The following is a 27475-nucleotide window of genomic DNA, read 5'->3' on the forward strand; positions in this document are numbered from 1 at the left end:
GAGAAAGAACAAGAAAGAACAACTGAGCTTTCTAAATAATTTAGACGAGAAATGTTTTGGAAAAAAAATCAGCACAGCATTTCCAGCCTGTTTCTTAGATCTAATTTAGTAAAGAAGGTAATGTGTATACAGTGAGACGGTGTAAAATTACACCTTGGAAATTAATTATTATTAATAAAAATCTTCCGCAAGGTAGCTGTTAGGTGATTTGCAAGCTGGTTTAAGAACTGTTCAACCGAGACTGATTTCAGAGTTACTTCTGTGAGGGGGAAGTGCAATCCTACATACAATATTATAAAAAAAGTGTCTGATGCCACAGGATCAGAGTGACACTACATTTCAGTAATCTGAATATATTAGCTATGAGATGCACATTTCCCCTGTTTAATGTGTCTTAAAAAAATAATACTAAAAAGCCACTATAGAGAGAGCTTGTGTGCATTCAGAAATTACTGTTGGGTTTCCCAGCAATCTGTACAGAATCTGAACATAAAGGAAGCATACATTCTATTCTAAAAAATGCTGGCATGCACAACTGCTACAGACTTTCAGCTTACTGAGTAGAAAGGTGAAGAGTCTATCCATCTCTGTGGAGCTTTCTGTAACTTAAGCAATGACAAGTGGCTATGGAGTCCAGCAATAAAAATGTATTCTAAAAAATTAAATACATCGTCCCAAACATGAAAGATTATTGCTGTTGTGAAAGCTATTTTTCTCTTATGCACTTGTTTCTCTATCTGACACGCAGAAAAGCCAAGATATTCATGTGTACACTTGGAAACGCCCCCATCCCTTCCTTCTTCCCCATATTTGACATCCTGGGTCAAACTCTGTCCTCTCATTTGAGCCGTTCAGGTTGGAGGCTGTCGGTCAGACATTTGAGCTGCTCTTCCCCCAGCTTGATCTTGTCCTCAAGCTCTCGCTGCTCAATGATGAGGGCCGACTTCATTTTTACAAAGTGCTCATAGTCTGCTAAGTTCTCCTCACTCAAGTAGTTTGCCAAAATGTCAAAGACAATGCGCTCTCGGCGATCCAGGTTCTCCTTCAGCTCTTTTGCATCTTCATGTTGCTGGGTCAGCAGCTTCTGCTTCTCTACCAACGTCCGCTTAGGAGAGAAGAAGAACAGTTAAAAATGCAGTGGGTTCACCAGCTCGAGACAACAGCTTCAGTGTCTAAGTCGTCTGTTTTAATTGCAAAGACAAAGATTTTTCTAAAATCATGGAGAGGTGGAATAAGATTGCTCCTTAAAGTTTATTCCAATAGAACATATTAATAGACAGGGATAAGACTCAGTCAGTGAAAGATGCACCAGGACTTTTAATTGGCCTTAGCAGCACAAACTTTAAAGACTACTTTACTACTTAGTAGTTTGAAATAGTTGTCTAAGCTCTCCAAAATGAGATTTAACTCATCTACATCTTCAATACACAGCACTGAACTTCTACACTGTAATAACTGTGGTTAGGGAACACAGAAGCATTCTAATTAATGGAGTGATTTATTCTTGCACAACTTGGCAGTTCTGCTTCACTCTGCACAACTCTCCTGTGAGATGTGAAAATGTGTGGTCTTGAGAAATGATCAACAGTGAGAGCTGGGGAAAAATGACAAAAGCAAATAAAGGTTTGCTGTTGTTAAAAAGCATCATCTTCTCAAAAGGGCTGCACACTTTCTGCTTCATGCCCTCACTTATAATCAGTGCCTCTCAACTACAACAGAAGAGGATTGCTGTGCCACAGATGTCTGTTTTGCCCTAAGGTTTATTCTGGCCAAGTAGAAGCTCCTACAATTTGAGAACTAACCCACAAAAGGTACAAACTAGGAAAAAAAGAGGTTGAATAGAGAACCACACACAAATATGTATAAGAAAGGTAAGGTTCATCTGACTGGTCTCTTCCTGTCTCCTCCTAGTAGGCAGCCATGCCTGAATCACTCAGCTCTGCTACTCCTTCAGCAGTACATGGAGTGAAATAAGAGCATTGTTAATCTAACCTCGTTCAGATGCCTGCCTAGAAATGGTTGTATTTTTCCAGCACTGATGAGTGCAACTGGCCTACTAGATGTCAGGAATTCCAGTACAGACTTCTCAACCTAGTCAGAAAGTGCTGCTAAGAAGTACAGTGCTGTAATTTTTAGCTTTGCTTCAACATTTTCTTTGAGATCTATGTTTTATAATAAAGCATGATCTGCTTTTGTGAAGCTGTTCAAGTAAATTTAACAATTTTTTTTTTTTTTCACTTGGACTTCACACACTAAAGAACACAGCCTAAAGGATTTACAGAAATTGCTTTTGTAGACTACAGAAATTGTCCTTTCAAGGCAGAAGTATGAGACAAAGAGGGATGCACAACAGTGAGCTGTAACAGATGTGTGTCAGCTGCACACATGTCCAGTGATGTCTCTTCTTGTACAGACCACTCAGTGCTTAGAAGGTGAAACTCTAAGACTTCAGCTATTAGTACACTGAAAATACACAGATTAGATTAGCTCAAGGTTCAAGATACCCACTGAAAAATATGGACAGAAATTATACACCATCAGCCAGTTCAGTCTGCCTTTGAGTGCATGCCAGGGAAAATAAAAACAAAAACCAAACTATTTCAAGTAATTTGCAAGCAGAGCTATCTGCTGCAAAGAGATGGAAAGACTCCTCTCCAAAATTCACTAGCAGCCAAGCCCAGACTGGGGGGCAGAATACCTCTGCTATTTATGTACACATGCAGAAGCAGCAGGAGAATCAGGATTTGATGAACACAAGAGGTCATATATCAACCAGCTGTAGCCCAGCTGCACAGCAACGTGCCTAGTTCTGTGGTGAGATGTTTAGTTCTTTCAAAAAATCCTGAGATTTAAATTGTACCATTTCTTCTTACCATGCCTGTCACATGACTCAAATAAGGGGATGCAGAAAGGCACAAGGCAAACGGAGACATGTCTCAAATTTGATTTCACCACTGTCTAAGATGACTGACACCAGAAAGCTTGTTTTGAAGGGTAAAGTGAAACAGTGGTAGGCTCAAGATGCCATTCCTGAGCAGACTCTGAGTAAGGTCAAATGGTTCATCAGGCCTACAGGCATAACTGCTTGGACATACCACACTGTCAGATGGGTTAGAGGCTGCACCATCTGATGGACCTCAACTGATTAGAGCAAAGCAGAGTGCAGAAAGCTTTTTTTTTTCAGTTAGCATTGATTTGAGGCTCCATCCATACAAAGGATTATCTAAAGCTGCTCTGATGGAACTATTTTTGGCTCTTCCTATTGAGAGCCTTTCTCAGTTATTGCTGTTTTGAACCACAGCCATATGAAAAGGGACTTCTTCCACCTCTGTGGCTTCCCAACATCCATTTCCTAAACTGCTACCCTTGTCACCTGTCCTTAGTCTAGCAATAACAAGTCTCGTGAGCCTACACACCTGATCAAATCCGTGAACCGCTCATTCAGTGCTTCAGGGTTCTCACTATGCTCTGACCTTGGTTGATAAGGAAAGTAATGGGAAGACACTGGTCTAGTTGTGTAGAATGAAGGGGGCTGGTAGCTATTTCAGATTAAATCACTTCCAGAAGCAAAAGTTGAAACACCTGATACTGCTTCTCATAGCAAAAGAGACCTACAACAGACCATCTAGTGGAAAGAATATTAATTCAACAGCAATCATTTGCTTGCTGGTACTGCTTATTTACAAGCTCACTGAACTGTTGGCTGGTTCCTGGAACATGAGTTTCCTAGAGAAATGTTTAATAGACAGTATCAGCTAAAACAAAACCCAAAACCCAGTGATCACTAGGGATATGATCCCAGGATGGAAGTAATCTCCCCTGTATTTTATTCACGTGATGCATAAGTAATACACCAAATATAATCATGTGAGCTACAAAATAACAAATGATAATCAAAAGAAGCCACGCATGCCAGCCTAAATTCAAAGATATACATATGTACCTCTGCACAAATTATATTTATAGTCACAAGTACCTGGGGGCATAATCTGAGAAGCATCTCTTACTGACACTTTGGACACGTATCTGATGTTACCATGGCAAAACTATGGTGTAAGTGCATGAGAAGGCAAACAGGGATTGGAATATATCAGGGATTTGGATTTTTGTCAGTCTACATTTGATAGCAGAAAACACAACTTCTGACCACACCACCTGCTTACCTTCTTTTTTTTTCCATATCTAGCTAAGTAAGTTATTTTTATCAGCTCTCAAGTTGTGCTTCCTATGCACTTATATTATCTGGTATCTCTTTCCCCAGCTTACACTCCCATCTTTGAACCCATTAGGCAACTGCAACCACATTTAGAAAAAATCTGTCTAAAAGAGGATTAAATTTCTCTAAGTTTCAGAAGCTTTGATCTGCCCTCTAATAAGCTGCCAAATACCTTCCCTTTGCATCTATCAGAAAGGGGTCTGTCTGGACAGCCATTAAGCAAGTATGCTTGGCAGCATCTGGAGCCAAACAGCAAAAACACAGCTTCCAAGTACTCGCAGCACTTACTGATGAGACAGCGAAGTATGCTGAGGAAACAACATAAATGCACAGCACATGGACAAAAACACTGATACAACGCTGCTGGCACTTCAACTCTCAGCTACAAGCCACAAATCCCACTTCACATTCATTTAACTGTAGAGGCTAAACTCACTTGACACATAATCCCTCCTATAGTCATTTTGACCTGTGATTTTCCCACATCTAAATCTCTTCTTCAGTGCATATCTGTATCCCTAGATATTGGCCTCCCAGCTAAGGCCTGCTGGGATCTGAAACTAAATTACGTGGTCCACCATGCTCACAGGTAGGGTCCAACAGGTAAGAATACCGTGACTGCTACTGAAATTTTCACATCTGCTTGGACTCCTTGATTACCAGGCTATTTTGGTTGGGTAAAATATGTTTTGTACTGAAAAATTCTTTTTGCAGTGCCTCCCTATCCCCCTTTTCTATTTTTAATACTTGTTCTTTCTTGCTAGGCATTGTAGAGGAAGCTGGAGCACACAGGAAACTTCTTTGTCTCACAATTTTTTTTTAAATCACAATCCTTGTGGAGCGTAAAGAAATCTGAAAGCTTTCTGTATTTCAACACAAAGTCACACTTACTCCTTTTCCCATCTTTTGCACTGTCAAAGGGAACAGTATTTTTATCTCATTAGTTATGCTCTCATTAGTAGCTTTCTTCTTTTGCTAATATTTTTCTAAGGAGCTTCTTTTCCAGTTGTGTTGCCACCCAAAATACCACTTGTCTGCCAAGCCACCAGTTTTATAATAGTTTTTTTGTAGTTTTAGTATTCCAAGCAGAAGCAAAACAAAGAGATAAGTTTTAAGAAATCTAAGGGTAACGGCCTTATGAGATCTATCCTTTCATTATCCCTTTATGTTTCAGAAGAATACAAGGAAAAAACCTTAGCAGATTCACTAAATGTGGCTACGTTACTATTGTACTTTCTTACCCGCTCTTCAGGAGAGGTGTTTTCATCCAGGTTATTAAGAGCATTTTCCACCCGGGCCAGACGACCTGAGAGTGACAGCAGGAGGTTGACTACTTTGTCCAGGTCTCCGATAAACATCTTGAATTTGTCAAACTCATTTGGTTTGCAGACCTCTTTCACAATGGCCTCCACCTCCTCCCCCAGAATATTGTTTGCTTGGATGTCTTCCAGGAGTGTCTCCCGAGCTTCCCTCAGCACTTGCAGTTTCCTGCTAATGCTGTCAATAAGTTCTTGCTGTGGAAGATAAAGGGAACGAGAATTTATTAGCACAACTCACTTTTTCCCCGCTTCTAATTCTGAAAGTCATGTCAGAAATTTAGCACTGCTATGTGACTTTTTTAATACAGTGAAACTCCCATGTGGCTTGGACAACGAGTGCATTATACATAAATACATGTCTAAGGTAACTATAGCGTCACTGGATTCAAAGGTTCAGAATGCACATCTATAATGCTCAGCTTGAGACCTGTGTTAAAGCAACTCACCTTTCTGGAAAAAAAAAGATGAAAGATGTTTTCTTAAGTCAGCATTACTGCTGCTCCTTTGAATGTCTTCAAAGCCTACTATGGAGCAGCATGAAGTACGGCACATCCTTCTTCTCAATACTGTGCCTAGAGTACCTTTCTGAAGAGCTACATTTCAAGAACAGCACCAGAAAAACAATCCTGTATTTTCACCATGACAGTTAAAACTAGGGCACTACTAAGCTTTTTATTCCTTTCTGTAGAATATTAACATTCCCTTCCAAACAGCAGCCCTTTCACTCAGAAAATCTTGAGAGTTATCAATGCCATACAGCATTTCTGTAGGTAAACCGTAATCCCTATGGCACAGAACAGGAAACAAAATCTAGTTCTACAGCATACAAAGCTGCCCTGTGCAGAGTGGCTCTCGCAGAGGACCACACAATTTTTGACTAATGTTGTCCTACGCCAGCCAAAAATACTATCTAATTTACAGTTTTGTCAGTTTCTCCAGTATAATGTCCCACTGCCTGGAATGTGCATGCCTTAGCTTGGAACAATCGTTGTAGGTGGGTCACCGGTAGAGCCAGACCAAGAATCCCAACATCCTCCCTTAATGACCTGTGCTCCACCTGTGCTGCCTCCATGCATCTGGGTGGGAGGGCCCTGTCCCAGATATCCTCATGAGCTTTTAGATATGCCTGAGGGGTGGAGCTCCTTACAGTCAGTTGTCTACCCTAATGTGACATGAATCACACTCCAAAAATACCCCATTAACTTAAACTTATATGCATATTTGGTATTCAGCTAATCTCAGGTATGAAAATTCCCCCATATCATTCTTTAAACATACACCTATTATTGCCATTTATAAGTGAAAATTGAACAGATTACTCCTTTTTTTTCTTTTTTTTCTTTTTTTGAACAAACAAAAAAAAAAAATTACTCATTGCTTTCTTTAGGAAACCCCTCTAAATAAAAATCTGATTGCAAGCCTTAATGATTACAGAGAAATATACTGGTAGCAGCTATTGCTTTCAGACGCCATGAAACAGTCATTGCCATTCTGGGAACAAAGAGAAGTCTGCCATCTTAACCAAAGGCAATCATACTCCAGGTAATCAAACACTTTCTTGAAGGTAGAAATTCAAACACATGGATTATCTGGGTTGGTATTCTCCCTTTTGATTTAATATACTAGGCCAGGTTAATCTGGTTTTGGGTTATCTGTTAGTCTGGGTGTCCAAAAGATTAAGGTAGTAAGCAGTTCTACAGATGCCTGCTTTACTGACTGATTAATCTGCAGGATTTGATTTTTTTCCCTCTCCCCTTTTAGTGCAAATGCACAGTTTGATTTAGATTATGTAGGTCACAGTGCCAGGCTCTTATTTCCCCCAGCTGACATGCACATACACTGCTGCTGTTTTATTATACGGAACAACAGAATACTATTCTACTCGATGTTATTATCTCAAATTTTTCATTTCTGTAGCTTTTCTGTGACTTACACTAATGAAAAAAGATTGTAAATGTGCACAATATTTACCAATCAGGACTGACAGTCCAGATCAGGAATCCTACCAGGTTCCTTTCTTAAAAAATAATAGTTAGAAAAAAATATCTTCATAGAAGCATCCTAATTGCATGTCTGCCAGTAGCTGAAACAAGGCTCTTATGGAACACTTTTGCAGGTGAGAAGATATTTAACCCCTCTTCAAGACTCTTGTATCTTTTAAGATTTGGTTTATGACCACTGAACGCTCCCTGTCCAGGTAAAGCAGTCTTTGCATGCTGCGACTGTGAGCTCACCACATGCTTTGGCTAACCGGCAGAAAACCTGCATGATGCTCAATACTCAATGAGCCAAAAGATTTCCAATCTACATCCGAAAACTGGCAGATGAATAATTTACTCCTGTGAGTTCTGAACAAGAAAACAAGAAAACCTATCTTTTCCCAGTAACTGCTGCTGATCTGACTAGCAACATAGAAAGTAGCAGAGCAGAGTGCTTCTCAGGTGGTTCACTCAGGTGCAGATCAGCATGTTTCCCTAAATTATTCGCCCTTTAGCTCACTGCTTCATTTCGCATAAATCTCAGGCCTAAAAAAGAAATTAGTTTTTCTTCTATTAATGACGAGACTCTCTAGGAGGTACTGATGTTTTCCTATAGGCACACAGGACCCTTCCTACTCAGCCACATGTACATTTTTTTAAGTACTAAAAACTGTCTTGCTGTGTCTTCAATGTCTGCTCGAGATTTTATAATTGTGGTAAACATACTTCATATTCAGCAAGAGACACAAGCACCATTCATGACAGGGATCACCCCAAATATATGTTCTTTCATTTTGGTGTAAGGAATTCCCGCATGTTTTTCAAAGTCATACCATCACTACAGCTCATAAAAGAAAAAAAATAGGAAAAGAACTCTAAACATTTCAGGTTTGCAGAGCAGGGAGTCATTCTACAGTTGACTGAAATTAAGATACTGATAAGACTGAAATTAGGAAATCAAGAAAGAAGTTCTGGCTGTGCATCTCCCCTAAAATAACTGAAGTCAACGAAGTGTGCTATCAAAGCATTCAAGTCCTTAATGATCCTTTGTTAGCCTGCTGCTAAGTTGGGCCAAGTTGCATATCCTGGCTGTTTAATAAAGATGCCCTGACCCACTTACCACGAGTTATATATGTTTTCTGACAAGATCCAAGCTGAAAGCCCACTGAACTGAGTGCTCACATCCTACTGCATGCAGAGGAGCAGGGAGAGAAGTAAACAGCAACATTTGACAGTATGTATAGACTGAGAAGATAGGAGAGCTCTGCTAAAAGCTCTTCATGAAGTACTCCCCTTCTCATATGGCTAGTGGTGTATACTGAAACTGAGGAGTAGGGGGAGGAAAATATAAAGGGCAATACACTCTGCTTGTTTACTGACACAAATCAAGAACGGTTTTGCTTACAAATGTTTAATGTCCTGTTTGTTTGGCACTCAAGAAAGGCTTAATTTTACCTTCAGCTCACCTCCATTACATAGTCAATGAGAAGGAAACTAAAAGATAAACATGACCATCACATGCAGCAGCAGATAAAAATGAATTATTCCAAATGCAGTGAAATCCTTAATTTGTCTAAGTAGTACAGCTGTCGGATGCAGGGTCTCTGGCAAGAGGGCAAGGGCAGCTCTCCAGCAGCAGCCATGTCATGCCCTGGCAGAACACGCTGTACTGAGCTGTGTGATGTGGTGGGGGCAGAGAAAGGGAGGGAAAGACAAGAGTGGTCACAGAAAACTCCCCAAATTCAATGCAGGAGTTGGATGCTACTGAGGCAGGGATGGTAGTCTCCTAGGGAATGTCTCAGTCTTAGCAACTAAATATATTCCTAGTGTTTAATTCAAAGATACTTCTTTGGGACTGGATCACAAAATTGGAAGTTGATTATTAGACACGAGGTTAACTTGAGCGAAAAAAATGCATCGCCACTGCATTACTGGCTTAGGCAAACAGAGTTAAAATACATCTCTTTAATTGAACAAACCAACCATTTCCTCCAGCTTATCTGTACTGAGAACTACATTAAAATATTTTGTGCCAAATTACAAATGAGACGAGGGTGATAATTTTAACATAGAACAGCACAATCTGAAACCACTGGAATGCCAGTATATTGTTATTTTCACACTTAGCATACTATGTTGACCTTAGAGCAGAAACACCCAAGGATGGGAGTGAGGGTGGGGATGAACAAGAGTCGAGAAGACTCCCTCCCTTGTGATGAGTAACTTCCATGGCATCCAGCAACACAATTAGCTCTCTCCCACCACTACTACTTCTGTTTTGTGAGGTAGGAGAAACGCAGAGCAAAGTGATCTGCTGCTCATAAAAACAAATGAGAAAAAAAGGAGGGGAGGGGAGGAGAAGGGAGACACCTTCCCTCTCATAACATAATGAAATCCCTGACCTAAATTTTGAAAATGTAGAGCAACTAAAATCACCACTAATTACAGTGGGATACATAAGCATTAATGTTTTTTTTCTGCACAGCAAGTGAGAGAAACAACTAATATCCCAAATGAGAAACAGTAATTGAGAATAAACCCCTCTAAAGGTCTCCCCTTGGGCCCTTCAAAAATGTGTCTCAAGCTGCTAAAGCACCTAACGTGAAATTCCTAAATTCAGTTGGACACTTACTCTCCTCCCTCTCCACTTCCACCATCCTTCCAGTTTCCTCTAAAAACAGACTGATTTTTCAAGTGGCCTTGAACAAGTGCAAGATCTTTTATTTAGAGTTCTTCAGCTATCAAATTCCTGCTTAATGAAATGCATGTACTTTAAGAGCATCACGTTAACCATTCAGAAATGTCTTTTACCTTCTTTTCTGACAAATCATGATCCAGCTCATCTTCAGAATCATCTTCGCTCTGTTGCTGTTGCTGCTGCTCTTGCATGTCCTTCATTTTAATCAGCAGTTCAGCCTTTGGTGCAGATGTGCTGTAGTAAGTAGAATTGGTTGTCAGGGAGATGGCAGATGGTGCATTCTGCTCTTCTTTCCTGGTAAAAAGTCAAAACTCTCATTTAGTGCCTTGACATCCTAATCACTGAAAAGAAAGGACAGTATTCTCAAGCCATCATTTCACCAACAAGCAGAGGGCTCAATCAGAAAGCAATTACGTATGGAACCAGGATAAACAAACACTGTGAATAAAATTTGTATGAAGTCAGCACACACCCACTAAAAAAGAAAACTGAAGTCACGAAGAAGAGCTTTCACCATTATGATGAAGGAAATGGAACTAAGACATTTCAAATGGAATTCATAGAAACACAGAATCACCAAGGTTAGAAAAGACCTCTAAGATCATCCAATCCAACTGTCCACATATCACCAACAGTTCCCTCAAACCATGTCTCTCAGCACAACATTTCTTCAACACCTCCATGGTTTGTGACTCCACCCCAGGCAGCCCATGCCAGCACCTGACCACTCCTTCAGAGAAGTATTTCCTAACATCCAACCTGAATCTCACCTGGCGCAACTTGAGGCCATTCTCTCTCGTCCTATCACGAATTACATGGGAGAAGGTCAACCACCACCTTGCCACAACCTCCCTTCAGGTAGCTGTAGAGAGTGGTAAAGGTCTCCTCTGAGCCTCCTCCTCTACAGACTAAATAACTCCACTTCCCTCAGCCCATAAGAGTTGTACTCCAGACCCCTCACACAGCTTCATTGCCCTTCTCTGGACATGCTCCAAAGCCTCAATGTCTTTCTTGTATTGAGGGCCCCAAAACTGAACACGGTACTTAAGGTGCAGCCTCACTGTGACTGAGTACAAAGAGATGATCACTTCCCTGCTCAGCTGGCAGCACTATTTTGATTCAAGCCAGGATGCCATTGGCCTTCTTGGCCATCTGGGCACACTGTTGGCTCATGTGCAGCTGTGCGTCAACTCCCAGGTCCATTTCCTCTACACAGTCTTTCAGCCACTCTGCCCCAAGCCCATAGCATTACCTGGGGTTGTTGTGGCCAAAGTGCAGGACCCAGCAATTGGTCTTGTTGAACTTCATCCCATCAGCCTCAGCCCAGCTATCCAGACTGTCTCTAGGCACTCTATAGGGCCATCCTACCCCCAGGCAGATTGACTCTTCCTGCCAATATGATGTCATGAAATGTAAAGCTCTGTTTTAATAAACCATGCAAAGACTTCAGTCAGGTATCTCTTCAGGCTGCCAAATGTAGGATAGATAATATGGTTGAAGCTTTTTGGTTGTGCAACTACACATGAACTTTTCAACTAAGCTACAACTTAATTTGATAACTCAGTTCAGAAAAACAAAAGACCCATAGAACATAAACGTCTTTCTATGGAATTTTACATCTTTTAGTTGTCTTTGTAAGTTTTCATCACATAATAATTACTAAAATATTGATCTTCTTTCTATCAAGTTACCAAACTGGATAATCTTGGTAAAATATCTAACTACTATGACAAGGAAGAAATAAATTATTATTTAAATTGTCACACGAATAGTTTTCAGCCAAGTGTCAGCTTGTCACTTCTTTTTCTGAAATTAATTATATTCATTCTTGATTGCTATTCTAGTGGAAAACTCTTATAAAAGTTGCAAGGTTAAACAGGGAGTTCTTCATCCCTCCGGGAAAACTGATGCACCATGGACAGCAGCTTGCAAGGAACTACTGGCCTACAGAAAGTGATACTCACTTCTCTTCTGAAATTTTTGGAGAAGGAACTTTTGGAAGGAGCTTCCTGCGCTGCTGAGCTTCTTCCAGGAGGTGTTCATCTTTTGGGAATATTCCAACCATCAGATCCATCGCTGTTTTTATTTTCACATTAGGATCCAGAATGTCTGCTAGAGATTTATCTCTTCCCACAATCTCTCTAGCTAGTTCCTCTGATTTCCAGTCTTCCAAGGTCTTCTCTTTGGCCTTTACATAGCTGACTGCTGGCACAGTAGCACTGCCATCCTTCAAGTTATTCCCAGGTTCTTCAGCTGGTTGAGGGTCAGTTGGTTTGGTTTTGGTTTCTGGCTCTGGCTCTACACCTTGCCTGGTGTAAGCACAGAATCGTGAATAGGATTGCTCAGAAGTGCTGAGTGTTTTAATTTGGTCCTTTTCCAAGCCGCTGGGTAAAGCAGGTGGTTCCATTGTACTCACAAGACTTTGCCGGCTCTCCTTTTCTGCACTGCTCTCTGAATGAACTATCTTGATGGGAACCATTTTCACTGTAGTATTGTTGTCTATAACTCTTTCAATTCTAGAAAATGAGGAAAATTAATGAGAAACTCAAGAACCTTATATTTTAGTTCTTACCTACAAATCAGGGGAAGCCCGAATATAAAAATAGGCAAAGGAAAGATCTAAGTAACAGAACATTCCTTGTACCGCATCTCAAACCCTAAAATTGCGTGTTTTCCTTTTTTGCCTACACATTCTTAATAGCATTAGTTCATTTGTAAGTAATTCTAATATCAGCTTGGCACGATACTCACTGAACAGGACTTCTGTTCATTTTTGTGAGCACAAGGGTCCAGCCTCAGGCCCTAGTTTTCAAATGGTGCTGCTGAACAATCCTTTGCTGCCACACATTCAGAAGGCAACATGCCTCGAGCTCAAACTCATTGGCTTCTTGCAGACTTAACAGCTGCTTCAGCTTTTGGCATGACAGCTTATTTAGCTGTCTGGGTAGTTTCTGCTGCTCTCACATCAATTTCTAGCTCTTCCAATGGAAAAGACAGCAGATCAAATGGAAGCATCCTGCACGCTATGCCTTTCCTGAGCTGCAACAGTCGCACACTAAAAACTCAGAAATTGTTCAAAACATAATTACGTGATTAAAAATTTGTATAGTTTCCTAAGAGATACAGAAATTTAGTAATTAGATCCTACAGCTGCATCCTAATTTTTTACCTACAGGATTAAAATCAGCCGCACTAAAGGATAACATACACAATTCTGCATATTCCTTTTAAAGGAAGCTTACAGCCAAAATCACGTACCGTGTAGTACAAAGGGCCACCTTGGACATTCAAGAAAGAAAGCTACTTAAAGAGGTGGCTAATATTTTAAACTGGACAGTAACATGTTAAATAACATTACTAAAACATTTGTACTGTATGTAAACCATATAAGAAACTACAGTCTAGTTTGGTGGTTTTGAGTTTGCAGAAAGTTTAAAATTATTCTCATAATGTGGGTTTGGAAGCCCTACAGCAAGTAAAGGAACATTGCCTACTAGCTAAAATATCTAGTTTCATCTGGCTTGCTTGCTTGCTTGCTGCCTTCCATATAAGTGACCAAGACATACTACAGCTTGTTTCCTCTAAACATGGGTGTGTCACTTTTCTTAAATATAAACTTATACTTTTCCATGCTGTATTTTTCTTTTGCAAAGAACAGAAAAATCTATCTGACTTTGTCTTTTCCAGAAGAAGCATCTTATATTTTAAAAGTGTATTTGCTTTCAAATAGCCTCCCAGTAGACATTTGTTTTCCTCAAGTGCTTTGGATGCATGGTTTTGCACACATTTGGGGCAGATTTTCTATCCCGTGTTGAACACTAAACAATTCTCACAGGTTTCCAAGCAAGCTTGTATAAGACAGTGCAGTACAGCAGTGATAGCAGTGCAGGCACAGGATATCATTTACTATTAATGTTCTGACACAGCCAAAAGAACACTTCCTTAAATGTGCAGTCCTCCTTTGCACACCCTTTTGCCCTGGCTCCTCCACTGCCATCAGACAAGGGCTTTTGCATTCAGGATGACTGTTATTTTCAAGAGCTTGCTCACGTCTCTGCTTTTCAGTCTGACCTCCCTGTAAGTATAATTGCTCTCTTCATGCAATCTGGTGAAAATGTTCTTAACTGAACCATGTCAAGTCATCCCCTGCCTTTTAATTTAATTTTATTTTTTTAAATAAAGCCTACACCTTTCAGATCCAACAAGACTCCAAGAGGAACATATTTTGAACTTGTAGGAATTATAAAATCTGTGCATAAGCGTGGGAGGAGCAATTGGGAGAAATTAGATTAGTTGATGGCAATTCTTTACCTAAAATGATCTGCATCTCTTTTGGGACTGTAAGGACTTTTCTCTCAGGACAGCATAAGATTGTATATATATCTGACATTAACACCTGTTTTATTAAGTAATGTAATTAGCAGCTGAGCACAGATTTTAAGATCTTAAAATGTCAATGAAAAATATACTTCAGCACTTTAAGTTAAGCACTTTCAAAACATCATTCAGATACGGGCATGTAATTTAGCATACATCAGTGTGCATTTCAGCATTAAAGCTCAGTGAAAAGGAAGGCCACATACAAGCAGCTTTTTTTTTTGGTACATCTTTTGTATCTATTCCCAAAACAGTACCTTACAGAAGTCACTACTGTCACCTCCCTTAGCAGACAGGTGCTAGAGACCACACAACACCCTGCACTTTGCTTAGGATACTGTATTCTTTCTCTGTCTTAAAAAATACTGCAGGGAGAAATTTCATTCCTACCTCCTTTTTAAAGAGGGAAACTGTCAAGGCATGCTTAACATCCACAGAGAGAAAAAATGGTTTATGCTTTCCATGTCATAAGGCATCGGAAAACAGGATGATTGAGTCTATTTAATCACCTGCACTACAGTAAAGAAAAGCAGTTCAACTGCTTTAGCACAGAGAAACCATCTCAGCATTCAGATAGTGTGGATTTTTATTTTCATTCTTTAACCATGAATTATAATGCTGAAAGAATAATGAAAACTAACATTCTTGAGCTTCTGGACAAGTTTGCTATGTGGCAGGAGAATAACCTTTTATGATATGAGCAACATACGACAATCACAGAAATCAATTAATTTCAGCTGGCTTGTCTAATCCTGAGTTTATCTAGACTGACATTCTCTTGCAGAACCTTCAGCCCACTTCACTATGAATAGCACTGCAGTCCCCTCAACAGACTACCTGAAATGCCAAATTTCGTTGTAAAAGGAACATGAAAATAGTCATAATCTCACAGTACACCTTACCAGATGTTCTCACAAAGGATTACAGTTCCCCTTCCCATATCTGCTTTGTCCCTAAACTGATTTGTATTCACACGGAGCCTGAGGTAGAGGAAATGACAACGGTCAGCAAACATTCTGATTCTACCCAGACACTGGAAAATCCATTAGAATCTAACTTTCTGTTCTCTACTACCTACCAGCTTTAATTCTGAGCAGCATCCCTCATTATTAAGCATCAGTCAACTAAAAGAAACCCCAGACCAGCTGATGGATTTTAGTGGAATTTCACAGAAGTTTTAGGCCTTTTTAGGATATACTGGAAATTTTTATGCTTAATGAACCCAAGGATGTGCTTTTACTGAAGAAATAGAACAGTCAACCATTAATAATGCCTAAGTGGGCAAAAGGGCATTAAAATTATTAAAGAATTAGGGCTAGTACCTGGCTGGGTTGTCATCCTGTACAGACACAGGAGGTTTATCAGTAAGCTTCTGTGGTGCAAACTGAGGAGAAGGGGACCTTGATGTCTCCATGTCAGGTTTCTGAAGGTACCGATACTTGCTGGAAGTTAACACAGATTCGGACTTAAGGTGCGTTTTTTCTTCTAAGTGCTGACAAACATTCTCTGTGGATGATGCCTGCAGAAGTTCCTGTGGATTATCACTCTTTAGTTTTCCATTGAAAACTACGGGACTCTGACAGAGAGATGAGTGACTTGTAAACACTTCAGCAGAGCTGGGGGAAGAGGACGGAAAGGGGTGGCTGGGTGCTGCCAGCAAGGATTCAGAAGAGGCACCAAGCGATGGTGCAGAATGATCTGGTCGCCTGTATTTATCTCTTTTAGGTGGTGGAGGCCTCTGAGGAGCAGGTCCACGTTTCTTGTTGAGCAGTGCTGGCTCTGTTCTGTGACTTTCCTCTCTGGTGCCCTGGGACAGATAGGAGTGGTTCTCGTTCAAGGACTGTGGCTCAGAACACGCAAGATGAGGCAAACTGCAGTCCTTGCTCTTCTCATTCACGTTTTCCTGAGAGTATCTGTAATCACTAGGCAACGTCCCAGATCTCCCGCGGCTCTCGTGAGACAGAACCGTCGGCTCTCTCGCATGCAAAGGTCTGACAGATGCCTTCCACTTGTGGCCTATATTCTGGCCCAGCTGATCCCTTTTTTCCCGTGGGTTTTCTCTTAGGGCCCCGATATCAGCTTGCCTAGGGAGAAGAAAACATCATTAGCATGCTGCTGTTTTATTTCTGTGAGGCCACAGACGATCTAGGAAGCCTAAAAGCTTGAATACCGAGATCACAGCAAACATTTAATATTAACTCCTGCAATTCAGAGTAAGTATACGGCTCAAAAACATTCTCTGTGTACTTAATCTAACATGATGAGTCAAAGCATAATGTCATGCTAAATTAGGGTATGTAGCATCACAGGGTGCGACACAACCTTGAGTTAACCTGAGGCACTGCAGTATACATGGCAGAGCTAAATGCATAGCAAAGCTGAAGCACAAATGTATGTGGCACAGCCAAACTTGCAAATGTTTTCTTCCATTTCTGTTCTAAAATGTAATTCCACTTCTCTTCCAGAGTCACCAACGAAATGCAGAAAATGTGTTTCTTCTGTACATGCAAAATTAATATTTTGATGTCACTTTAAATAAAATCTGAACACTGAAATTTAATTATAAACTTTTGAGGTTGAATTTTTGTACTGTATATAGATATGCATAACTGGAGAAAAATGAGGTAAAAGTGCAAACGAAATGTTTGCGGAAGCTAAACGCCAGCATAAATGACAAATAGTGGCCAAAATGGCCTTATTCTGCACAGTAATATTTTTTATTTTATTCCAATTGTGTACTGTCTGTTTGTGTAGTCAGGAAACAGGCATTAGCTGCTCCAGGCTTGTGCTCTGTCACAAGATATGTAGTTCATTTTTCTTCGCCAGATAGAGACAGATTGAGAAAGAAAGAAAGAAAAAAATAAAGTACCTCTGGAGCCCTGAAAGGAGTCAGGTTTGCTCTCTGCTAAAGAGGCTGAGGAGACACTAAGAGATTAGAAAAGAAGCTGCTTAGAAAAGTAAAAAGCTTCAGAGAACTACTAATGGCTTGTGCTACTGACAGCTCTGGGCTCTGCATTTTGATGGGTCCATCCTTTAGATGAGCACTGCTCAAGCTGTCCTTTGAGGAGACAGTGAAAGACTCATCTTTCCCAGCGTATTTGTAAAGTAAGGTTAACTACAATTTTCAATATAAGCAAGTTACTAAGCTTACCATACCAGTTTTGAATGCAACTATGTAGGTGGTTAACATCAGTATGTATGAAAATTATATTTGAGACAAGAGAAGACCAAACAAGTAACAGGTTAGAGACATCATGAATTCAAGACAAAAAGAAAAGGAGAATTAAACACTGTGTTACTATTTTAATTAAATTCAAAAAATAAACAAAGAAACAAACCAAGACGTTTTACAAAAAGACAACAAATTGAAAGTTTTATTTTTCACACCTGTATGATCAAATTACATTCAAAATGATTCTGTTTAGTCCTTGGATCTGTGATGTTTTAGCACTTATGTGAACAGTTCTAAAAAAAACCAAACCTGGACGTTTTCATTAAGCTGCCTGATGGGATAGGATTTTTAAAAATCATAATTCATATGGATTTTTATGCGTCAGTAACAAAACAGTGCTGCCCTTCTAAGAGAGATGGCTTTTTCTCAATTTACTTCCAAATTCTCTCTCATGTGGTGTAAAATTTTTAAATTTAATTTCAACATGTACATTTTTGATTTAACATGAATTAAGAGATGAATATTGTTTCAAGTGACATCTCCTCATATTGCTCTTAACTAAGTGCAGCTGGTTCAGAAAACTTCAAGTTGTCTGACAAATTCTGAGTCAATCCTATTTTATAAAGACAGTATTTATTGACTCTCATTTTAACGTCAGACTAAGGATAGTGTTGTTAAATAAAATGTTTTAAGGCCAGAAAGACCAAGGCCCAAGCCTGGCCACTGCTATTCAGATTTGGTTATGTGGCATCCCTGGAGTCAGCTGGTTTTCCCTAGAGTGCTCAATGTAAGCAGAACTGGCCTGTAAATGGTTCCCCTAATTTTAATGGAAATATTTACCAAATGAAGTCTTCAGGCCTTAAGTATGAAACACTGTGTTTAAATCAGCATTCTTCCTTGTCTTGATAACCTATGCACAGCATAATTTTCTTCTAGTTAACCTGTGCCAAAAAAAAAATCATGCCTCCCTATTCATCTTCACATACATAAACCATATTATTACACAGTATAATAGCTGCACTTAGGTGCACATAAAAATCATGGGCATGGCACAAAATGTTGCAGACAAATGACATGCACTACCTTGCCAGTCTGTAAAGTACACGCTGAGTTTAACATGCACATCAGAAGTGGGTGTGCTGGTGGAAACAAACAGGAGCACACCACTAATCTGACACTTTTACAAACCCAAAGCAAGTAGCAAAATTTGTTTACTGTTACCCTGGCTCACAAGGAATGAATGCTTTGGTAATCCTGTCACCTTACAGAAATAAAGTACAAGGAAATAAGGAGTCACAGCACAGATGAATTTAGATACACTATGCTTGCAAATGTGGAGACAAAATTAAGTGATTCCATACGTGCTTTCATACCCTTTCCAGAAAATTAATCAAGCATTATGCAGTGCCACAGAAAATGGGTTTTTGAAAAGGTGGCTACATTCAACACTGAGGCTAGTTTGCATTCAGTGTGGGTGGATCTTCATGCAAAACATGCTTATCACCTTATTTTGGAAAGATTTCAGCTTACTGTTCAGAAAGGAGGAAAAGAAAACAAGCTTCAAGCCCCAGGAGAACACAGTGGAAAGAACCTGCAAAGGTGTTAGATTATTATCAATAGAAAGAAGTCCACTGAGCCACTCAGAATCTGTCTGTACTTCATGTAATAGTACGCCCAAAATAGGGCCAATTCAGAAATGAGGCCCCACAGAATTATTCAGGGATAACATACCACTGAAACAACCTCATCTACAAGCAAACATCACAAAGCAAGAGATGCAGTAAAAACACGACTACTGATTTAATTACAGTTTTCATTCCAGATAACAAAATGCTCATAATAAAAAACTTTAAAGTATCTTCAAACCTAAAGCTTCCCAATCCCCACGACACAATGCCACAATATCCAAGCGCCAGAGCCCTTCCAACACAATGAAGACAGGATGGCTACCGCCATGTTCCTCATCCTTGGCAGGCTGTGACGTTCCAGGTGTGATAGTCAGGCTTCTCACACTGTGCACTTACCTTGAACTGTAAAGGAAGTATAATCAACAGATTTATGCTGAGGATACTCCGTGGTATTCGGGAAAAGCGAATCCAACACAGAGGGCTAACACAAACATTCCCTACTGTACCTGCTTTGGGTATTTAAGGTATGCAAGTGCCCGAGGTAATTAAGTGCAGGAGCTTTCATATATCTAAACTGGGGTGGAGGTAGAACAAAAGTGCTTCCAACTAAAAAGAAAAAAGGAATTGCTTTGTTTTCAAGAACCTTGTTTAGAATAGGGTTCAAGCTCTTCCAGAGGCTCACAGTCATCCATCAGCTGCTTCAGCTCTGTGGCTCACATGTTTCCATCATTGGTTATAGTCACTCAGCAGAACAAGGAAGCCCACTACGACAGTGGAAAGATACATCTTAAAAAATGACATTGGTATTTTCTTCCTGAATGGAAAAGTCTATCTCCCAGCTTCCTTTCAGCTTTGCTAGCTCCATGCATATACACTGAGCACTGAAAAGCCGTGGAAATTCTCAGGGAAACCAACCAAGCCTCCTTCTCAACCCTGCCACCTCTCAGTAACAATATAACAACAATGTATAAGATACACATGCACGTGCTAACAGGAGCATGCTGGTGGAGTCAATGAGCAATTACCAAAATGAATCATTAACTACAGATACCTATCAGATGGATAACATTTTTGGTTGCCGTAAAAAACAACCCCGAACTATTTCCTTCTTTTGTCCCATACTCAGGATTTGACTAAATCAGGACATAAATGTAGAATGATCTGACTGAACGCTGTATCTCAATAAATGGGAATCAACCCAGTCAATCCAACGTATCTGATGTGTAGGTATCTTTACAGTTTCTTGAGAATGCTTCAAGTTAAGCCGAACAGTGCTAGAAGATGGTCCAACTTGAAAATCCCAGACTAAATAACCTTAGCAAAAATTGATCAGCTAACATTTTAAAAACAGACTGTTTTGTTAAAGACCTCAACTACATGCAAAAGCGCAACCATAATACTTAAGAACGGTTATGTAAGCAACAAAGTGTACTCCAGTGCCTTAACTGGCAAAAGAAAGCAAATGGAGTAGCTGTTTCCGATTTACCTTAAATTCCTTCTGAAACTCCACAAGCTATCCTAGAAAAAAGGCCTTCCTACCTACACAAAATCCTCCCTAAGAGTCCTCACTCTACAACAAGCCCCACATACTCAAGGCCACAGTTTTGTAATTCTTTCAAGCTGATTTTAATGCAGATATTTTGCCTGAAGAGGCTGGCAGTCACAGTCTACTCCAATTTTGTCTTCCTGCTCTCTTCATTGTATTAACAGTAGAAATTTCACAGCCCCACAGAAAATTGGATCAAGGAACTGACCTGGCTCAAAACAGATAATTATGTGGCTTACAGCAATTGTGAAACAGTCTTTGCCTATGCCAAAACCCTGTTTATAGGCACAGTCTTTGCCGTTATGCCGCTTTTTCAGCTGTGAACTTTATGTGCTGAAACTATGCTTTCATTGTGTATTTGCATAGCACTTTGCACAGTGGGATCCGAAAGCACTTGTGCAATAGCCTGCAAATAAAAAGTACTTTCTCCTACCCAGTACAGTTCTGCCTGAGACCGCAAAAGGATGCTACGAAGTCAGAACTGGATGCACAGGAAAAAATTAAGGGTCTACCTGAGAGCCAGATGTGTAATATCACATTTCAATCCATACAGATACAGTCAGTGCAATCTAAGACATTCAGCTCACACTAAAGTAGCCTCTACAAGCTAATTGTCCAATCCATTGGTAGGAGCTCGATGTAGTTACCCAAATACCTCAGAAACTTAAATCACTGAAAGACATACATCCCCCTAAGAGCTGGCAGCTCCATGCCAAGTGGGACACAATTGGCCAGCTCAGGTCTCTCCAGATACCTGCATTTCTCCAAGTGAATCAAGCTCAAGATTTCTATGGATTATACCTACAGTAGGCACTTCACTTTCATGCAGATATCTACTTAGATTAGGGACTTAAATCCTCATCTGAGTCCCACATACTTCTTCTTTCAGGGGCTCCAGTAGCAGCCATTAAGGCTTTGACACTCAAACTGGTTTTGCTGTAACAATAGTAAGGAGACAGTGACACTACAACACCACAGTCTGAATGTTCCAAGCGAAATTATTACCAGTGGTCCATTTTTCTGACAAGCACCATGTCTGCTATTAAGACCGACTCTGTAGAATATGCACTATACACAACACAGAGGATATGAAAACAACTCCAGAGACAACAAATCAGACCTTGGAATACGAAGCGACACAGAAAATTTAAACAAATACACAGAAGAGAGGATCCTCTAGAAAATATGTAATTCAATGACCATGATGATGATTGTACCACAGCAACTACTTCTAGAAGAGGCAGAGCACAAAAATCACTGCAAGGAAGGAGAGCTGTTCACGCCATTGGCTTGAGGAGACAGATGATGGCAACTAGCATCCCAGAGCCACTAACCGTGCAGAAGGTCTTAAAACATGCCTTGAGATTAAAAGAATAATGAATGCTGATCTCTTGCTCTTTTTTCTCTCTCTCAAAAAAGATGCCCTGATACACAGCAGAAGACAACATAAGGTACAAAACCAGCAAGACATTTCACAAAGTTCAACCCATAGCGCACCACTGTTACACTACAATCCACTTATCATGATGTACCCTGGTTTTCCAATTCCTTTTTACAATCCCTGTTAATGTTATCTGCATTTGATGGTAGCTATCTGTTCAGTCACAGTAGATATTGCTTAGATATTGCATCCAGTGTGATAAAACAAAATGTCATTCTAGTTAACAACCTCTATGTAATCACCTGGCTTTATCACAGAAATGTAACGGGTCCTGCTCATCACTCTGCCTGTCCAACCTGAATTTTGCTCGTGTCCTGCCTGCGTGGCAACATGCACGACAATGGATTTTCATTTCACATTCTTTCTAAAAGCATTACCTCTCTCCCCATGAAAGTCAGATCTAAATTTAACAGACAGTAATTCTGCAGCCTGTATGTAAAGACACAACATTGATGAGTAAAATGTAGGCCAGTCAGTCAGGAATAACAGCACAATGCATAGGTCCACAGGAAAAAAAAATAAATCAAATGTGATCAAAAAGAATTTTCATGCAGCACAGGAGCCTCTATGCAGGAAGAAAAAATACTGTGGGAAAGGGTAGAGGAAGAGATGCTATTCTTTCATTAGATCAGAAAATAACAGCACCTCCTCCATTTTGCAGCACATCAAATATCAGTGATTAAAAAAAAAAAAATCATGTTTTTATAGCTGTTTTCTCATTCCTTTACCTACTGCATGTCTGCCCTAGCACACAGTGGTCTGCCTGCATGAATTTAAAATGACTTCTGCTCCCATGAGCAAACCAGTTAATATGCTCTGTACTTACACACTGAATTCAGTCATTAGAATATCCCAACAGTATAACCAGAGCCATCATATTACAGAAATGGCAACCACTGCAGAGACAAAAGGCAATACTTTCAAAGAACGCTAACAAGGAAATCACATTGCTGTTAAAAATAGCTGAAAGAAAAATTGAATTTTTTTGTTAGTTTATTCAAAAAAGCTACATTCCAGTTGCCATTCTTATGATTTTTTTTTTAACCTCTAGGTTTTTTTTTTCTGATAAGCTGTTGCTATTTTCTTGTTTCTATTACTACTGAAAACAGCTGCTTGCAGCTGAACAAAAATGCAGTAACAGGAGCTATAAAATGAAACACATTGTGAATAATAGCTAGGTCACCTGGGTTACTCAGTCAGGCACCAAAATGAACAACACACAGCTCACCTCTGATGACCAAAATGCCAAAGAGGTATTGAAATTAATTAGCATGCACATGTACCCATTTCAATAGCCACCTTTCACTCAGCGCTGCACTCACCGCTTGCTTCCAGCAGTCACATCCACTTCTGCTCTCCCAGTCACTATCTCCCGCTGCTGTGGAGCTGTCTCCGGGTGAGCCTGCGCTCAGAGCTTGCCAGGAAAGCGATGGGCTGGGAAGCTCCTGCACCACCCCTCCCCGGGAAGTACCCTGAGCTTGGCACCCTCAGCCAGAGCAGCAGCTCTGCAGCTCGGTGCAGAAAACAAACGTTTCTGAAAGGCACTGCTGTCTAATTCCAGGGTGCGTTATGCCAACTGTGAAAACAAAAGCTGCTAAAAACAGCGCGTGTGCAGGGACACATGCACACAGAGCATCTTAGCTGGAATCAGCTCACATTTTCTCCCCTGTTCTCCTAAAACATCAGTCAATACAACAGGCATCTACACTAAGCAAAATAAAATCCTGCACTAGCATTGCATCATTCCTAGTTTGTTACTGTAGCTTCTGCTGATAGAGACAGAAGACACAGCGTGTACTCAGAGAACAAAAGAAATACTGTATGAATCCATACTGCGATATTCTGTCCAGAACAGAGGGGAAAAGCTCCCCAGGGCTCGTGCATCCCACTGTCTCTCTAGCACTCAAGCAGCAAACATAAGGCAGCCTTACCAGGATTACAGATGTTTACCCGCATTCACTGGAGATGGGAGCTTTGCATCCCTGCAAATGCGCCAGTCAGCTCGAAAGCTTCACAGAGCTGAGCGCGTCTCAACCTCTGCCTCTCATTTACTGTAACACAGAGGATTTTCAAAGCCATGCCTCACAACAGCTGGCTTGTTTTTGCCTGCTTCCTATGATTGACAAGTTCATACAAGCTCCGTCAACTTTAACCTTGATAAGTGAAGGCTTGGTCTGTATTGTATGTTACATCATCAGAAACTTCTGACCTCAGGGAAAAGATCTCAGAGACTTCAAAGCTTTTCCCTTCCCCCACTTCCCCACCCTCATCTCCTGGTTTTGGTTATAAAAGAAAAAAAAAAAAGAAAAGATTCTAAAAGTCCTTTAATTTTTTAAGTTTTTTTCATCCCATTTGTGAAAATCACGATCTGTGCTAGCAATAAGAGCCCCACAAATGTGAAGTATTAAAAATGATTATAAAGGATCGGCATACTACCAGCTTCCTCTCTGAACAACATTCAAATAAGCAAGTCTTTAATTTTAGAAGTGAGTCTTCATTAACAGCCCTCCAGCATGATCTTTTTTGCATGTGCTGTGTGTACAGGCGCTCATATGTTTGTGCATATTACCACCCCCACGCTCCATCTTAAGATGCACCACGGCCTTCATGAGAGCAAAGCTCCAGTTTTGTTCCTTTTTTCTGGAAGAACACCATAGGGACTCAGAAAAGCTGTGGAAAAGGCTTTAATATGCATTATATGGTCATTTTAAAGGATAACTACTTGAAGAGGAAGATATGATTTAAGCTGTATATAAAGTCACACGCAGTTGTTTGATATTATTACACAATGTGGAGAGACAATTAATCCCCACCACTAATTTTTTTTGTTTCTCAGTGCTGTTGATTTGATTTCAATATACAGAAAAAAAGACTTCAAGAAAGCTCATTTTGTCTTCGCTGTTTACATAAAGCAAAGCAATTGGTTAACAGACGGTAACTGCTGTCCCACACAGAGAAATGGAAAGTAGTACTGTTACATTATTTTTACACAAAGCTTTACTGAAATTTATTGTTGTAAACTGCCTCATGTGTGACAGCAAATCACAACTCATGCTGCCTGAGGGCCTATCAGAGAGAGCAAACATATTACAGGCTAGCTCATACTGCAAGGACATAAAGTCACTCCATGTGTTCTGCTGTACTGAAGAAACAAATCAATCACCCGTTTCCAAAATGTTTTTCCCCAAGTTACTTAGGGAAAAATAAAATCTATAATATATCAGCTTATGATACTTTTATAGGTATAATCGCTAGAGAGTACCTCTAACCTTCCCTACTCATACCATTAGAATAGCTGCTAGAAGATACCTGGATATCAAGTGATACTACAAGAACTTAGTTTCTGGGTAGTCTTCATTCTAACCCTCTTACCAGGAAAAGCAATACAACCGCACCAGAATAACAGCAAAAGGAATGAAATCTTATAAAATGATCTCTGTACCACTCTCCAGAAAATTTCTCGTATGACAATTCTCTTGATCACATTCAGTTTTAGTGCATCCAGGATGACATCTTGGGCTTCTCCAGCTTTTATCACTTGTCAACACTCACTTTTGGGGGTGAGGAATCATGGAATCATAGAATACTTAGAGTTGAAAAGGACCTTTAAAGATCATCTAGTCCAACTCCCCTGCAATGAACAGGGCCATGCACAGCTAGATCAGGTCACCCAGGGCCTGATCCAGCCTCACCTTGGAAGTCTCCATGGACAGGGCATCAACCACATCTCTGGGCAGCCTGTGCCAGTGCCTCACCACCACCCTCACTGTAAAAGCTTTTTTTCTTATATCCAAGCTAAATCAATCTTCTGTAAGATTGAAACTATTTTCCCTTCTTGTGTTACAGCAGATCCTGCTGAAGAGTCTGCCCCCTTCTTTCCTGTAGCTCCCCTTTAGATATTAAAAGCCCACTATCAGGTCACCTTGAAGCCTTCTCTTCTCCAGGCTGAACAGTCCCATCTCTCTGCCTATACTCGTAGGAGAGGTGTTCCATCCTTCAGATCATTTTTGTGGCCCTTGTCTGGACACGCTTCAACAGGTCCATATCTCTCCTGTACCTAGGACTCCACTTCTGGATGGAACACTCCAACTGAGGTCTCACCAGCACAGTGTAGAGGGGCAGGATCATCTCCCTCAATCTGCTGGCTGTGCTTCATTTGATGCAGACCAGGATACGGTTGGCTTTCCGGACCACAATGTGAAGGCACATTACTAGCTCATGTCTAGCTTCCCATCCGTCTGTACCCCCAGGTACAGCGCTGCACTCAATCCTCTAATCTTCAAGCTTGTATTGGTAGTGAGGGTTGCCTCAACCCAAGTGCAAGACCTTGCACTGGGGTTTGTTGAAGCTCGTGAGGTTCTCCTGGGCCCACTGCTCAAGCCTGTCTAGGTCCCTCAGGATGGCATCCCTTCCATCTGGTGTGTCGACTGTATGGAACAGCTTGGTGCCATCTGTAAACTTTTTGAGGATGCACTTGACCCTACTGTTGATGTTACTGATGAAGATATTAAAGAGCATTGGTCTCAGCACCGACCCCTGGGGGATACCACTTGTCACCAGTCTCCATCCAGACATGGAGCTATTGGCCACCACTCTCTGGACTCGATGCTGCAGCCAGTTCTTTGTCCATTGAACAGTCTACCTATGAAGTCCATATTTTCCATATTTGGAGAGAAGGATGTTGCGGGGTACCATGTCAAAAGCTTTACTGAAGTGCAGATAGATGACATCAGTGGCTCTTCCCTTGTCCATCAATGCAGTGACACCATCACAAAAGGCCACATGATCAAGCAGGATTTGCTCTTGGTGAAGCCATGCTGGTTCTCCTGTACCACCTCCCTGTCTTCTTTGTGCCTTAGCATAGCTTGCAGTAGGATGTGCTCCATGATATTTCCCAGCACAGAGGTCAGACTGACAGGTTGGCAGTTCCTGAGGTCATCTGTTTTACCCTTCTTAAAAATGGGTGTGAGGTGGCCTTTCTTTCCGGGGACTTTTTACCAGGGACTTCACCTGATTGCCATGAGTTTTCAAATATCATTAAGAGTGGCTTGGTGACTACATCAGCTAATTCCACCAGGACTCTGGCATGCATCTCATCA

The 27475-nt window shown here is 40.6% G+C and overlaps 1 protein-coding gene across 6 annotated transcripts in view; it reads right to left on the minus strand.

Moving 5' to 3' along the window:
- SHROOM2 (shroom family member 2) overlaps window positions 1–27475 on the minus strand; it is a 120967-nt gene continuing 93492 nt past the window's right edge. For 5 of the 6 annotated variants that reach the window (XM_042809865.1, XM_042809867.1, XM_042809868.1 and 2 more), the window contains 5 exons: window positions 15912–16673; window positions 12177–12728; window positions 10326–10506; window positions 5458–5730; window positions 1–1105 (listed from right to left, as the gene is read on the minus strand). In XM_042809865.1, the coding sequence (XP_042665799.1) occupies window positions 839–1105; window positions 5458–5730; window positions 10326–10506; window positions 12177–12728; window positions 15912–16673 (2035 nt within the window). In that variant the 3' untranslated portion in view covers window positions 1–838. Of the gene's footprint in view, window positions 1106–5457; window positions 5731–10325; window positions 10507–11492; window positions 11602–12176; window positions 12729–15911; window positions 16674–27475 lie in introns of those variants that run through there. The other variant, XM_042809871.1, reaches the window with a different exon arrangement.

Source organism: Centrocercus urophasianus, unplaced genomic scaffold (genome assembly GCF_019232065.1).
Source record: "Centrocercus urophasianus isolate 14NV4802_14NV808 unplaced genomic scaffold, USGS_Curo_1.0 seq_12, whole genome shotgun sequence".
NCBI classification, from domain to species: Eukaryota; Metazoa; Chordata; class Aves; order Galliformes; family Phasianidae; genus Centrocercus; species Centrocercus urophasianus.